The sequence below is a fragment of the Symphodus melops genome (genome assembly GCF_947650265.1).
Source record: "Symphodus melops genome assembly, chromosome: 15".
In the NCBI taxonomy this organism is placed as follows: Eukaryota; Metazoa; Chordata; class Actinopteri; order Labriformes; family Labridae; genus Symphodus; species Symphodus melops.
In genome coordinates, this window is record NC_136705.1 from 22,794,608 (window position 1) to 22,811,638 (window position 17,031).

General features: G+C 41.2%; 2 protein-coding genes across 10 annotated transcripts in view; one reads left to right on the top strand and one right to left on the bottom strand.

Moving 5' to 3' along the window:
* Positions 1-17,031, top strand: part of adgrb3 (adhesion G protein-coupled receptor B3) — a 130,010-nt gene that overhangs the window by 90,338 nt on the left and 22,641 nt on the right. For all 9 annotated transcript variants that reach the window (XM_079362066.1, XM_079362065.1, XM_079362068.1 and 6 more), the window contains 3 exons: positions 15,171-15,297; positions 16,310-16,413; positions 16,516-16,618. In XM_079362066.1, the coding sequence (XP_079218192.1) occupies positions 15,171-15,297; positions 16,310-16,413; positions 16,516-16,618 (334 nt within the window). The remainder of the gene's footprint in view (positions 1-15,170; positions 15,298-16,309; positions 16,414-16,515; positions 16,619-17,031) is intronic.
* The window catches only part of lmbrd1 (LMBR1 domain containing 1), a 154,107-nt gene that overhangs the window by 50,330 nt on the left and 86,746 nt on the right, over positions 1-17,031 (bottom strand). The gene's annotated exons all lie outside the window — the stretch shown is intronic.

Below are 17,031 nucleotides of genomic sequence, written 5' to 3' on the forward strand. Positions count from 1 at the left end.
AATGAGCCTGTAGCTTCACATTGCACATAAATGGACACATCTAATAGACACTGAGCTGAAGTTCAAATAAACAGTGAGTAAGTTATTCTTCTTTTCTCTAGTCCTTAACTGAAACAGCTTTAGACATGTAAACATGATGTAAACACAGCTCTGACAACAACACAGCCAGCGTGACTCGAGCTTCTCACTCATTGTCAACAGTCCGGACTTAAGAGAGAAATCTACCGAGGATATTCTGTGTTTCTGCTGTATTTATGTTTATCATGTCAAACATTCTTCCTTTAATGAGCTTCTACCTATAGCTACCTTCACCCTTGTACTTATTTTTCTGGAAAGGACGAACATGAGACAGATTTAATCCTTTGGAAGCTGCAGAAGTGTCCATTTTTATCCAGTGTAGTAGATCAAGACTTTAAAGACGGCTCTGGCTGACTCCAAAGTACCTTAAATGTCAAACTTTAGAAACAGGAAATTCACTTTTTTCTGTACGGCCTGTGAACGGGTTACTTTGGCTCCACTTTTGTACGACAGACGGCGACAGATACATGTTGTCTATAATAATGTACAGTTAATGGTAGAAGGAGGTAAGCACCATTGTTTGGAAAAGTTATCATAAACAGAAGCTGAGGATGAAGTTTGAAGCAGAAACATATCTATTATTGAGAGTGTACACTTTAAATTATAGATCTTAGATGCTTTACCTTGCTATCAGCTCTTTCTTTGGCACAACATTTTTCATAATACTACTCAAGTTGTGTTCCTTCACACAGCATGCACTCTGTTACAGCATAGGAAGTTATTTTTTTTATGATAAAACAAAGGATGAAAGACAGGAGAAGAGATAAAAACATTGTGTCAAAGGAAAAGCTGCCTTAAGTCAGGGTGAATCAGTGAAAATATTTAGAAACCTACAGTAACTTTAGCACATCGAGTGCAAACCATGCCACAGTACAACACTGTAACTTCAGTCCTTGTTTTTCTTCAAACAGGGTCTATGCAGACTATCTTATACAGTAACTTCAACTTCAGCTTTATTTGTCCAAGAAGGACAAGATAGAAAAACGGAAAAAAGACAAAAGTGTGTCAGGTCAGATAGATCGATAGATCGATAGATCGATAGAGACTTTATTGATCCCGAAGGAAATTCAAGTAAAAGCCCAAACAGCAAAATGCAAGAAGTACTGAATATAGCAGCCTTCAAGAAGCGTAAATGAGGCTCTTATCAGCTTTCATTACAGGGCCGATGGAAGTTATTTTGAACAGGGGGTGCTGTAAAAAATCTTTTGTTCCTTTTTTGGACAAAAAAATCTATGAGCCTATAGGCCTATTTAGAATACATTTAAAATATATACATTTAAATGGTTTTTTAAAAGATGAAGATTCAACACGTCATTGCTTTACACTCTTCAGTGAACACAGCCAGGGCCCCACACACACACACACACACACACTCACACACACACACACACACACACCATCAGTTCTCAGAGTAATATATGCACAATTACTTAAACTTCACAATAACACTTTAACAATGCAACAGGTTTGATCAGCTTGCATCAACCTGAGTCACTGCACAGACATTTATGTCACGCACGACTCGATAAGCTCCAAAATCCTTTTATGCACAGCGCAAAGAAATCATCTCAGACAATCTAAGCACATTATCGAATAGCTCTCCACATTCATAACACAAACACACGCACACAATCACACCTTTTTCTCCATCTCCAACCTTTTTACGCAAGCCACAAGGAAACAATCCAAACCATTTACACGTTATTAAACAGTTCTCCAAATCCATTACGCACAGAATACGATCAAAGTAACACTCTCAATCCCCACCACTTTGCAAAAATACTATAGTGTGACATTAAACGGCATATATGAAAGTGCGCGGCGGCACCATGATCTTACTTTGAGCTGCAGACAGGGTGTCCTGGTTACAGGTGTCCAAATGTCCAGGCGCGCTCTGGGGTCGTGGAAATAAAGTCTCTAATGAGAGAACGAATGTCCAGAGAGTTCATGATGTCTGTGTTGGCATACATCAATTAATGTTTTGTGAGTCTTTTCTGGGTCATCATGGTGCTGCGTGTGTTCAAAAGACGCAAGGCTGAGAAGGTGCGCTCAGGTGAGGCCACAGAGACGTGAAGGCACAGACGGAACTCAATCAGTGTTTCTGTCTCTGAAAACGTGGCTCTTGTTTCTTACTGGAGCTTAGTCCAACACGATGCTACATCTTGAACTGTGCCACTCGTAGACCGAGCATGGAGCGAGCGGGGAACCTTTTCACTTCACTCGGCGTCTGCAGCCACGAGCCTACCTGACGTTGACAACGTAACCTACGTCAACTTGTTGATTGTGCCTAAAAAGAATTCAATCAAAACCAAGAAATACATGTAATAGCCTAAGCGTGTCAAAATCTTTTCCCATTCATAAAGGATTGGGAAAATGGAATTTATACATTGTGCAAAAATATTTTTAATATATATATTTGAAATTAAAAAAAGCTCCCCCTCGCCACTAGGGGGTGCAGCAGCACCCCCACTTTCTGCTGCCATGTTTCATTAACATAAAGAAAAGGTAGTATTATGTTTATTTTGGTCAGCATATGATAACTTCAGTATATGAAATGTACAAATAAATACATTCACAGATTGAACCGAATGAACAGGTGTTGGCCAAGGCTATGGCTTACTTTGCCCGTTAGGCAACCCTAAAACAATAGACTTCAGAACAACAAGGTAGTACAGAGACTGTAAGCCACTTCATAACACACAAACAATCTCTTTAAGATGAAGTCAATCACATTTCTCTGAAAGAAGCAAAGCAGCGAGAAATCATCAAACAAGCGAGAAAGTTGAGAATAACAAACCTGCGAGACAAATTTATACAGTACCTGAGACTCTGATAACAATGCCTTATAAGTCACCTTCTTCTGAAAAAGTCCGGCTTCATATAAAGCTATTTTGAAGCAGAGAGTTTTACTGAAACTTTTGCAAGTGTGATTTTCCCTCCAGTTTGTGTCATTTCTTAAACAGCTCAAGGTTTAGTGAGGTTATCTAGTGTCAAGTTTTCTGAGTTCAACGTCATGATTTCATCTTTGCGCAGGATCATAAAATGAGTCACTCATGACTCATGAGTTCTCTTCTGTAAATCTCGCTCGTAAAGACATCAGTGCAAAGTGAGTTAAACTTATAGGATGTTCAATCAGAAAGCAATTAGTCGCAGACTCGGCACAGACGCATGAAACAAGCCGATTTTTTTTTCGGAGTGAGTTGATAAGATAAAAACACGCTGAGATGCGTGCAGGCCAGATACTCACTGCCTGAAGTTCTGGAGCATCTGCCACAAATATACTGCAGAATTATATAACATATAAGCAGGAGAAAATCTCTCAGAAATCATAAGGACGTATGCAAAACACTGCGTAAGCCAGAATGTAGAACATCAGACACCAACAGGACAGGCTGTATGTCACCTGATAGAACACATTATAAAGGAAATGATTGGATTTGTTGCCTCACCGTGAACATGGAAACACCTTGTTACTGCTGTCCTGAAACGTTTTTAAGTGATGTATGTACGGTTTTAAGTTGCCTGTATTTGCTGCTGTGATGCCGGCTAAGGGGAAATGGATGTCACCTTGTTTGCAGTGGAAGGATTTTTGTCCCCGCTCGGTTGACATCTGACAGCAGTGTTTGTGTCACGGTTTCACTTGATACAGTTGTCGGAGCATTTCCACCCAGAGAGAGCCGACTTTTCTAGCTGTGTTGTTCCAACAATAAAAAGGAAACAGAAGCTGATAGCTGTTGAATAATTTGTGTTTAAAAGCATTAAAAATATAGAGATGATTAGAGCTGTTGTCTCACAGCGAGGAGGTTCCTGGTTCAAGTCCTCATGCGTGCGTGGGTTATCTCCAGTATCCGGCATCCTCCAACAGTCCAAAGACATGCTCGTGAGGTTCAATGATGACTCTAAGTTGCCCGTTGGTGTGCCTGGTTTTCTGTCTCTATATTATCAGTCAGCCCAGTTATTGACAAGCAAACAGTCCAGGGTGCTACTCTGCCTCTCGCCCAGTGACAGCTGAGATCGGCTCCAGCACCCCAAGACCCCAAACAGGAAAAGCAATATAGATAATGGATGGAATAGAGATTGAAGTAAAATACCCAAATCATTGAATATGTGTAATCCTTTCAGCCCAGCCTAGCATGTGGTCTGTTTGGGTTTGCTAACAACACACACATCAGGGGCTCTCTATTTTTATACGACAACGAGCTGACCGGGGGGGGGGGGGGGGGGGATCACTGTCTCTGTTGACCCAGGCACTTCTTAATGGTCTGTGTCCATTGTGTACATTTGACTCCTCTTCTGCACAAAAATGGACAGTTACAGTTACATTCTCTAGTTTGAGTTGTAGCTGCAGCACCAGTCGTGTAAGTCAAGGACAAACAGAAAAAAAACAATATCCAGAGTGTTGTGTGGCTGCTGTGCCTCCATCACTCTATCAGTGTTTGGACCGTTTATAAAGGAGACGCAGCAACAAGTTAGTTAGAACTGTACAGAATCTGTTACTGCACCGCTTTGTTCTGATTTCACATCTGACGTTTGTCCGCTGACAAATGCTTCATCCAACTCTGTCTTTTGTCTCTTTAAGCTGCAAGATTTCAGGTCTGCAGTCGGCCTCACATTAGTACTGTGCTGTTGTTTTCAACCTCATCAACTCCCCAGCACCCACCTGAAGGCTCTGACTGAGGGTTTTACTCACTCCTCAAATCAATGCATTTGAAACTCTGATATTTATTTATATTGGTTTTTATATCTCTCTGCTACAATAAATAATTCAACACATTAAATATTAGAGTTGCCTGAACGAACTATCATAATGTTACGGCTCAACAAGCTTTGATATGCAATGTGATTCTTTAGCTTAGAATTTGGATCGCTCACAGAGAACATTTTAAGGAGAAGACGAAGTGTAGTGCAGTTTTCAAAATCAAAACCAGCCACGGGGCACAGAGGGAGTGGATTGTATGCAGGATCCAAATAATGATCCAATCTTCAGGACTGATGTGTTGATTGAACACGTTGGCTCACAGTTAATGACTATTGGTGTCATACTGTTCTCTGTTGTGATTTTCTGTGTTCCTGAGTTCCTGGATATCTGGTTAAAAAAATCCTGGTGTCCATCTCTCCTGTCTGACTTGCCCATCTATATACTGTTTATGGAACCGGGTGCAAAAACTGCTAATTCTAAATCCTTACTAAAATCTCAAATGTTCGCTGGGAGCGTATAGCGGTTGGTGCGTGCGCCCAATGTGCAGTGACTCTGGTCCTCCAGGCGAGGGGCCTGGATTCAGGTCTGACCTGTGGCTCTTCTTCCTGCACGTCATTCCCTTCACTCTCTCTCTCTCTGTCTCCCTGATTTTCTGTTACCACCAACACAATCATATTTAGACATCTTTCTTCCTTAAACACTGTAAGAACAAATACATACATTTATGTCATCATCAGAGGCTAATGATTTATGGCTGATAGAAATCATCATCTCTTTAGGTAACTTCCTCCGGAGCACATGAGGTGTGCAGTAAATGTGGGGATCTATTAAGTTATAATGAAAAGCAGCTTTGTGACCCTGAAAACTCTGACTTCATGCCCAACACACCTGATACAACCCATTCATCTTGATATGTGGTACACCCCTCGGTCACAGTTTGTGCTGTTGCTACCATAAAACCACCGGTGGTGCTGCTCGAGCGGCTGACATCTTTATCATATTCACATCTCAATGATTTTGAGCTCTGTTAAAGAGGTCAATAAGTTGATGTGTGTCATATTTTCTAAATCAGAAATAACAAAACATGACTGCAAAGACACTCATTATTTATGGGGGATCTGATGTTTAATTAAACTGAAGTTGTTTGAGTTTTTGAGTTACTGTTTTATTTATCGGAAACCTCAAAGCAGCTGTGGACAGAAAAACTCAGGCAACAGCTGATACGAGGTTGTTGGGGTTTTTTTCGCTTTGAAATAACATGTGAATTGTGCACGGTCTGTCCTCTATCGTGGTATTTGAGGGCAGGCGGTCTATTTTTGAACAGCAAAGATACAACTGGGACAACTCTGCTCCATGCTCTGTCTCTGACTTTCACAAACCCAGAGTTTAATATCTGCCTCTTTTCTTTTTTCTCCTCCCCACTGATCCACACCAAGTCGTTTTAATCAGACCATCGCCGAATGACTCCATGATATGATTATCATGTTCATTTCAAACAGTTGGCTCGTCCGATCACACAATAGCGGCCACTCTCAGGACTCATCGAGGGGGCCATACACCATCTGTTAGCCATGTTGGTTCAAACCAAATGAGAGCACTCGCTGTAACAATTAGCAGAATGGAAAAAATGCGGTTCACAAGTAGAGAAGTGTGTCCTCTGAGCTGCCCGCTGCACTTCCTGGTTGTGGTCAGAACGTGTGAACACTGAGCTAAACACTGGAGGCAGCCACAGTGAAGCTGCGGGGCTGAGACAGCTGCCACACCTGAGTCTCTGCCGCGTTAAACCTGAGGCATAAATATTCAACGTGACAACACGAGGGGAAACTGTTGTTGTTTGTCTGTGTGTGAAAGCAACTGCTGTTCATCATGACAAACGCTGTAACTCTGGAACTTGTGATGGAATCTGTACTTCTTGCACCTCTCTGTTTGCACAGTTTTGCACATGTTTCTATGCAGACTGAACCAAATGTGTGCAATTTTATATAAGGTGCTGTTAAATCTTAATAACTCCAAACTAGAATGTATTGGGGTTTTATTTTAGGAAATAGTGAGTAAATCTAAATCACGTCCAGAAGAACCTGCTAAAGGAAAGTCAGCCAGGCAACAGTGAATGTCCACACAATAATATTTACTTAAAAGATAGATTCAAAATGACAATGACTGAAACTTCAAGATGTGTTTTATTGTAAACAGAATTTTGATGCAAGGATTGATTATATGCTCTGCTGAAAAGTCACAACGTAGATCTATGGAAGTCTATGGAAGATCATGCTTTAAAGAGTCTGAAAAGAGCAATATGTAAGATGTCTTGTGAGTCCATAAATGACCTCACTCTATGATCAGATATGAAGGAAACATGCTATAAGTGCTGGCTTCTCTGACAACAACGCAGCAGCCAGTATGTCCTCTGTTTAGATTCCTGCCCTGAATGGTCTGGATTTATTTGGAGCAGAGAAGGTAGGCGGTGTTAAGGCAGGCCCACATGGCTGTTGAGTACCTCAGACCTGTTAGTTTCACTACTTTTCACAGAATGAACAATCTACATGAGTTTTTAAACAACACTGTAAGAAGATAATTAATGAGCAGATGAAAACAATCCATAACAGCAGATATTTTTCTGCATCACATCGTCAAACGGTGACAAGATAATTAGTTCCCGAGCAGTCTCCATTTGATTCCTTTGCCAATAAAATCAGCCAAAACGACTCAGCTGCCAGAGCAATTGTTCTCGGTTTCACATGAGCCAAAGGTGTGGAACATTTCCACTGACGTCTGATTACCTGCTGTGTCATCTTTTGCTGTGATTCCAGAGGCGGCGGGACAACTTTCAAAGACGTGAAGAGTTAAAAAAAAAAAAAAAAGTCATGCAAATGAAAAAACTAATATGCAGATATTCATGTGCTGTGAAGAATGAAAAATAGCATTCAGAGAGAAAACAACTCTTTTCATTGCCTCTCATGAATGCAGCTCCACGGCTCCAACTGTAAACACTTTTATTACTCTTTCAAATGTCAATATTTTCAGCTAACAAGCAAAGTCTGAAATCGCCAATATATCTACCGCTGTCCAATGGGAAAAGGAAGGAAATGCAACCTAGTGACTTTTGAGTCTGTTAGCTTCCCAAAAGTTTTAAACTGCAGCTCTTCAGTTCTTGCCGGCAGCCACTTCACTTACATGAAAAGGAAATTAAACAAAGGACATAACAAGCTAGATTTAGCCCTCTGGCATTGCCCTGCAGTTCGATGCCTTTTTAAATCCTCCGTCTCCTTATAATGCTGTGCATGGAAAGCCATACGCGTGTCTTACTGACTTATTAATCACAGATGTTTTAGCGTCCCCTTTTAGATTATCCCACTCGGTCTTATGTAGGCCACAGCTTTCACTGAAAAGGACAACCCCAATCATTTAAAGGCTTTTAAATTCTAAAAGAACATGCCACATCAGGATTAACAGCATCTTGACCCTCTTTAAACCGTGCAGCTCTCTTGCAGACTTCTGTATTCATTCTACCTGATTTATTTCTGCTTGTTTAATCTTTTTGCTTCCTCTCTGAGGCACTCTAAAGATAAAACATTGTACTCTTGCGACAAGGCTATTGTCAGTAATAAATGTAGTTTCCTTTTTACGGTGCAGTATAACCGGACAGATTGTAATCTTTACAGCCAAACATGTACGTCATTTGTCACGTCTCCGAGGGGACAACATACACAGAGACTGAAGGATTGAGTGTTTTCTGCTTTCACAGTTGCATCGGTTCTATTGGAGACCCTTTAAATGGTTTGCTCTGTAAAACACAACCAGCCTGCATTAAATGGTAACATATGTTTGAATAACTATACTCTTGTCAGCCTTCAAATTGAGACCACTTTACTAATATTGTCCAGGTGCCCCTTTCATCAGGTCACAACAGCCCTGACCTAAGGAGATGTGGACTCCCAAGTGTGCTCTATTAGATTGAAATCTGAAAGGAAAGGACGTTCAGTTAAATTAAAATTTTCTCTTAATTGCGACACTCTAAAACACAGTTTTGGAAAGCATAATAAATGTACACGCATCTTGCATTTACGTTCATCATATGAAGGATTGTTGTTGCACACAATATTATGGTACATTCAGAGTTTCAATAGATTTGCCACTTGCTTATGACACTCCTCTCTCAGATGCAGGATTCCCTTTTCAGTAATTTATGCTCCTGGTCGTCCACGACCCTTTTGCCTTCTCATTGGCTTTCCTTCCTTTAAACATGTTTGGTAGTTATTGACCTGTGCAAAGTGCAGATTTGAGCTGACCAACAAAAGCTGCTGTTTTGGAGATGCTCTGACCCGGTCGTAAAGCCATCACACTTTGGCCCCTGTCAAAGCTGGTCACATTGTTACCCAGGGCAATTTTTCCTTCCTCCGAAACATCAACTTTGAGAAAAGCATCTTCACTCAATGCCACAATGTATCACACCCACTTTACATGTTGCAATGTTACAGCTTATTGGTGTACATTTGGAAAACATTATGGTAACGGACAAATAGACATTGACATAGAAAAGTTACTCACTGCTTTTCAGCTCAAACCACATACCTTCTAGTACCTCTCTAGTTTTGTGGAATCAAAGTATATGAATCATTTACGCATCAAGGTGTGGAAAGCAGATGCTGCAGCTTCAGGTACAAACATCTGGAGATTTTGGATATGGTCCAAACAAGCCACGGCGAGGCAAATCTTCAAATCAACCAAGACATACCTATCGGAAGATTTGGTTCACTAGCGCCTGTATTTTAAACTTTTCGATATAGGCACCAAACATGCTCAAGCTCTCTCTGCATATATCTAGTTACAAAAGATGCCCAAATTGGTTGTGTAAACAGTAAATAGAGCAGAAGCTGGTGATATATTTAGAGCCCAAAAATCCATGTCTCCAGTGTTATCTTTCAGTTGCATTTGATGTTGGGTTCTATCTTTTTATTCCTGTGGAAACGGCTCTCTAATGGTTTCCTGCTTTGACGTCTAGCTTCTGTGACACTTCCATATCTGAGCTTTGCAGTTGTCAAACTTTTTCACGTCATGCACCCTCAAATAGACACATTTACTCCACAGTCTTACACTTTATCTGATTTCGTCTTTGCGACCCATGTGAGGAGATTTCTTTTGTTATTCTTAGGTCGGTTTTGAATGGAATCTGTCAGCGGTGCAGATCGGGAGATGATAATGCTGAGCGTGTTGCATACATCGTTTCTGGCAGAATCATTGAAATTGAATTAAATCAATTCTGGTTTTGCTTGCGACTCCATCTTGTCCTCTTTTCAGTGATCTCTGTGAGAAGATGTTGGCAGGCAGATAATGCAAGGATGTGGGCAATGTTTGTGTTAATTGTAAGCTTCGGGCACTCAAGGACTCATGATGGACTGATGAGGACACTCACCATGCATTAGACGGCAGGGGGTGCCGCTGTTGTTGGTGTGAGTTGACTGCACAGGAAGTGAGTTGGAGTAAATCACATGTAGGTAGTACATGAAGTACAAGTGCCACAGTGTCATGACGCTGTGGTGACTCAGTGTGGCTCTATGCAATGTACAGCTGTGTACTTATATGATGTTTTTTTCGTCAATGCATGAATGTGTTACTTTACTTACACCGACTTGGTGTGATTCATATAATGGGAGGAAGGACTTTATATTTGTTACAAGCTTTAAGTCAAGAAACACTCTGCACAATAATCTATAAATCCCATAGATTTGAAATACGTATTATTCAAGTATTAGTCAAACGAGGAATGAAATACAGTTAATTGACCATATTGGTTGGTGCATGAGACCTTCACTTCATATTCATTAGATCTTCTTGATAAATCCATAAATGGTATAAAAACATGGAAATTGTCTCAATGACGTCACCCTAGGTTTCTGGAGCAGGATTTTGAAGCCAGTCGATTGCATGGTCACCATATTAAAAAAGCTATTTCTATCTAAGCTACCTAAGTTTTGGTCAACCGAGTCACAGGCAAAGAGGCGGAGCTGAGGTAGGCCTTAAGTCTGATGGCTAAGTGCTACTAGAAGCCCAGCTTTCAGTCCTCTCATTTAGCCCCTAATGATGCAAATGTCTGCATCACTCTTAGCCTTAATGTGAACAAAACAGATTCACCACCTCTGCAGTGTGGGCCAATGAAGACATGTTCTATTCAGAATAAATTCATTTTGTGAACCAGGCTGTGAACATGTCTATTTCTGCAGTAAAAATGGGACTTTCAACATGGGTGATGAAGGGTATTCAGAGGCTGTTGCAGCTGGTCTGGAGTTGACATTGAAAGAACTTCTGGTTTTTGCTCTTCTGCATTAGCTTCTTTTTTACAACCTGAGATTAGTGCTTTGCTAGATTCAATTTTCATCCTTATTGTAACTCCTTAAAGCAGAGTTTGGGGAAATACAGTGCATCTTGGTTTTACACGTTTGACCAATTAGAAGAAGCCCCGGATACTTGAACATATTTTGGTCATCACACACATTGATATCTTGTATTGCAAAAGTAAACCATGTTTAGGTACAGTATTTTGCAGATTTTTCTTGAATCGTTTAAACCCAGTTTGAATCCGTGGAGCTGTTCGTGTCCTGAAACACTTGTGCAAACTGCAGCTTTTTCTTCCTTGGCGACCCCTTTTTGAAGCTTTTGTCCCACTCAGGATTATTACGATTTTTCTCGCTTCATAAAAATATGCTCTCATTTTTCTTTTATCTTCAGTCAGTTACACGCAGTGTGGCCCACAGGCTTTTATAAATTGCCCGTCATGAAGAGATCCAAGATGGATGGAATAATTTCCCCGCATTGCCCCCGCCCTCCTTTGCCTGTCATTATGTGTCAGTCTTATAGGACTTTATAAAATTGCCCAAAGTGCAGTGCCTTCGGCCCCCTCTAAGCCCAGTGCCTAGATAATCTGATGTAGGCTTGGGATGAGTTTAAGAGGTTTTTTGGATGGTTATCCCCCATTCCTGCAAAAATACTACACAGTGATGAGAGCACAGCTGACTGACATTTATAATAACACAGGCTAAAAAGCTGCGGCCCAATCTGTCTGTACAGCTGCACCAGCTTGTTTAGCTGGACAATTATGAGGTCACAGAGCCTCTATGTTTGCCTCTAAGTGCCCTGCTTGGACATCTGGGTAAGTTATGGGTTCAGTAATAAGATCTCTATGTCTGGAGGAACTCAATCTGTCAAACCTCAACGAGGAGCACAAACCTAATTGGAGTTTTGAGCAACTGTCTTTCTTTTTCCTGCAAGACACGTTGTTGACTTTATGGCACTATTCCTCTACCTATCTTGCTTCTTGACACCTAAATAACTTAAAGTCAGAGCTGTCTAAAATGTCAACCAGTAAGTTTGAAGACTTAGTTATCAATACATCACAGCAAATGGCGTCATCAGTCTCTCTGTGGTTAGCATCAACACTGACACTGTCTCCCAGGGACATTTTATATTCGGAGGCCAACCCGCCCCGATAAGGTCAGACTACACATCAAACATAGCATACATAAATCCCTAGTCACGGATGTTCATCTGTCTGCTTTCCCTAAAAGAGAGGCAAACATCTGGCAAGTCAAAAGTTAGGAACAGATCATGGTGATGATTGAGTTCTCCACCAGGGGAGAGCTGGTTTTGTTGCAAAGTTTTCAAGAGGGTACAGGCAAAGTATCATCTCACCGCATCTCAAGAAAGTGTGAATTATAAAGTGGCTGTGCTTCTGAATTTTGACAAGTGTAACAGCACGATACCCAAAGGGTGATCTCATATGGGTAGACTTTACATCCTGCAGGAATTAGCTCTAAAAATAAAAATCTTACAGGAATATCACAGAGATGTTCAAAAATGTTGTATTCCATCATGTATGATTGCGCCAAGAAGAACTTCCGCAAAAGCTACAGCTTTGGAGAGTTTACTCAACTTTTCATTGGGTGCTTTCTGCTTCTGGGCTTGAGTTGTCACAAAAACTGAAGTTCCAGCAAGACCCTTAAAACCCTTTAAAGTGCTGTTGGCTCCCAACAGAAGCCTGTTTGTGTCCGGTCACTGGAGTTGCAAAACCAAATCCACATTAGCCTTACTCTGTCATTTAAGGTCTTGTGTACAACATAGTAAGCATCTAGAACTACTGAATATGGATGTTTTTCACAACTAAATCTGAGCCAATTAAGCTGAACTAGTCAACTAGTCTAACCGTAAAAAAAAAAGCACTTTTTTACATTGGAGGAAGCATATTTTACAGTCAATGTCGCGATGAGATGTCTGCTGGTAAACAATGACAAATTGATTAGCCAATAGTGGCTAATGTTAGCTGTGCTAACACCACCAGCCCTCGGTGTGACTTCTAGGTTGGTGTCCACTTGCTTTGGTGCAAAATGTGTAACACAGCTCTGGTCGTGATTTATCAGTTTTTACCTGACACAGCCCACATTCAACTTCATCTCCATTTTGTAGGACGCTGCTCCTACAAGACAGTTTTCTAAAGGCTTTAACTTCTCTGTTCTCCACTTTTCAATGCATGGCTTTTATTCTGGTACTGATATTGAACAGGAAGGTGCCTCTTTTTTAGCAGCCCTGCTTATTTACATGGCATTCTTCTGTCTCAATATATTGCACTCATGTGGTATCTGAACTTCATGATAACTACCTTTAAATAAATAGTCTGAGAACATTTCGAGTGACACTACGCCACCCGAGCAGGTATTAGCAGCTTTAAGACTTCTTCCCCTGTTCACCAAACATTTTTAAGATAAAATGTCAGTGTTTGAATCAAGCTTTTTTTTTGTCCTTGAAGATTCTAAATCACCAGAAAGGTGCATCTACTTTGAACCTTTCAGAAGTGACTCAGTACTCTAAGGTACTGTGGTAACTTGGCTTTATTTTTTATTGTTTTTTGACAAGGTCACTTTTGCACATTGTTTTTCTTTTTCAGAGTGTATAACTTAACCTGTTTTATAGTGATGGTATTTAAGGGAGTATAAAATATTTGAAATCTTCTGCAGAGGTTTGCTTTTTTAAAGAATTGAAGCTGCTCAATGTGCTTTTAGAGGATTTTTACTGTGGCATTTATGTGTACAAAGCCTGGACTTTACAGGACAGGGCTACTGGTTGGAAATATGCAATGTCCCCCTCCCCGTCCTTTCCAGGAATAATAAATATTGCTTCTACTGCTATTGATCAAATGACAACGCAGGATTGCTTCACACAGCAGACACCACCTGGCACTCTAATCAACAGCTATAGCTTTCAAGATCGGTGGCATGCATCTTGTTTTTTTTGTATGAAATGAGTTGTTAGCTGTTTGGTGGGGGGAAAAAACTTCAAGGTGTCTTGTAGGACAACAGGTGTTTGCTTGAGCGTTTGTGACAGGAATGTTAATATCAAGTTATGTGATGCGGCAAAAAAAAGCTTGATCTGAAAACAATCTTTCTGTTTGTTTGTGTCACTCCAGTTTGCACTGGGGATATGTAATCAATGATGTTTCCCGGTGATTGAAAAGGAGTGGGGGCGAATGATAAATGGAAGAGAAGCGCTCCTTTCATTTCACCTGCTCGTGGTGTGAAGTGGCGGGGACTGGCTGCAACCATTCGCGCTGCTTCCGCGGGGTGGAATTAGTTCTGCAGTGGGTTTATTTAGCAAAGCGCTTCACTCCGAGGAGCGGCAACTTTCGTGTAAAATGATTTTCAAGAATCACCCCAAAACACCATTTATTCAGGTCATATCATTAGATTCGCAGGCGAGCAAACAGATCCTGCGACAGCGTGCGTTTATTTTTGCGTTGTATCAGCCTCCCCCCCCCCCTCACGCCAGCACAGAGGAACAGAGTATCAATCTGATGCTGTCCACCGTTTCCAGGGTGAAAATCCCCCTAAGGAAGCATTCAAAAGCTGCTAATTAAAACAGCTGAGGGGGGGAATCAAGCGAAAAGGGAAAAGACAGCAGGCTTCAGAGGAAAATATTCGTTTGGAAAACATCTTAAGGACTAGAAAATCTCCCAGGTAAATATAAAAGCTTTTATCTGTGGTTCTTGTGAAGGAACAATGGTGTTTTGAAAGGAGTTGTTGCTTTTTATCTGCGTATAGCGAATCAATCAGCACCGGTCTGCTTGGACAGCTCCGTGCGTCCTCCCCCTCCTCCGCGTCTCTGCCTCTATCTGCTCCAGCTGAAATGCTGCTTGTAGCCACACAAGAGCCGCGTCGATGTGTCTCTTCGCCTTTTTTTTTCTTCTTTTTTTTTCTTTTAATGCATAAACAGTTTACGGCTCTATATGGCTCTCTCGATTCAAATAAATAATTAAACGTGGAAGCCGAAGCGATGTCGATAAGCCCTGTGAAGTCGTGCCTCCGCTGGAATTAAACCTCTAATTGCCTCTGCCTCCTTCTTCTTGCAGGAACGATTCTTGGGGAGCCTGGTCCGCAAAAGGATGTAAAACGGTGCTAACAGATGCATCCCATACAAAATGCTTGTGTGATCGCGTATCTACCTTCGCCATTTTGGCTCAGCAACCAAGAGAAATAGTAAGTAGGCTATTGATTTGTTATTCAGTGTGGGTTTTATAGGCCAATGTAAAGACTCTGTGTATGTGTGCGTGTGCGTGTGCGCGCGCGCGCGTGTGTGTGTGTGTGTGTGGTGCAAATGTAAATTGAATCTCTGCTGTGCTAATCCTGTTAAATACTAATTCAGCTGTAAAGGGAGATTCCTAGTTTGCTCATAGATTTAGATAACTCAGTGTGCGCGTGCACACTGGGAGGGTGTGTGCATGCTGATGCTTGTGTGTCTCTGCTCCTCATCAGTCAAATGTAAACGTCAAGTCAGGAGAGGAAGATAAAAAAAAGAGTCGGATTTATCATTAGACTGCAGAAAATGAGTGAAAAATTCTGCAAGCACTTTTTCTTTTTTTAAATATCTTGAACTCATGTGCTGAAATTAGACTTGTGTAAATTAACCATAAGCAGGTCTTGTTATTTATTTTTAACATACTGTAGAGTAATTAACAGTGAGAAGGTATACACCATGGCCTCTGCAACAGTACTCAGTAGGAATTGAAATGGTATAAAGAAATGTATTACCTCCCTCGATCTCAGGCCTGAAGCCTTCAGCAGCAGAATGACAATCATGTATTCTGTCATGAAAGTGCATTTTCTTTACTCTTTTTCATGTGTTTAGCGCATGTAATGAATGAAATCCTAGTAATGTAAAGTCTATCTATAGCTCCAAAATGCAGGCCTGTGATTGTCCAGCTGGGAAAAACAAGATTCAAACAGAAACACTTGTATTGAGCCCTCACTCTTTTGTAGCACAGATCGGTTTTGGAACGTTTTGGTCATGTACAGAATATAAACAACCTTTAAGCCCACGCATGCACTCCAAACCTCACAGTACATTAAGGAACCCACGGTGGATTGTTGAGACTCAGCGGCGGTTGTTTTGATTGGTTGCATCTCTGGGTAACCATAAAGATTTACTGTCCTGCATGAACCACATCCAGCCTCCCACTGACTGCCCTGTCTTGCTCTGTCTCCTCCACAGACCATGGAGTACTCAGGGGTCCCATCTGTGACATTGATAGTTGGCTGTGGTCTGTCGTGCCTCGCCTTGATCACGTTGGCAGTGATCTATGGCGTGCTATGGAGGTAAATGCAACACACTGAGAGCAAAAGCTGCAACCACATCATGAAGAATCACTTCATCCACGTAGAAACACTCTAACTTCTTACTATTCTTTCTTCCGTCAGATATATTCGCTCCGAAAGATCCATCATCCTGCTCAACTTCTGCTTATCTATAATCTGCTCCAACATATTGATCCTTATCGGACAAACGCAGACCCACAATGTGGTAAGTGTCATTTAAGGATTTATTCAGCAGCTTACAGAAAATGGAGGTCCAGTGGATGTTTTATCCATCAGAGTTTAACCTGAGATAATGGTGCAATACCAAGTGGTCCTTCACTGAGGCCTTGTCTCGATTGAACTGGGCTCAGCACTTTTTTGTGTGTTTCTGAGAGCTCCCTCAAAGAGCTTCAGATTTCACCTCTATGCAGCAGTTTATCAAGAGGTTCTTTTTTCGGGGACTAGACGACAGAAAGACAGTAAAATATTAAAGAATTTACATCAAGTTCCTATGAAACTCCTAGCAAAGGAGTCATTGATCCAGCAGCACAAAGTCTTTCTTTTTAAAGTAGGAAGCCGAGCAGGGACTTGCTGTTTTAATGAACTGATGTTTAGTGTAGAGAGTAATGTTGCTAAAGC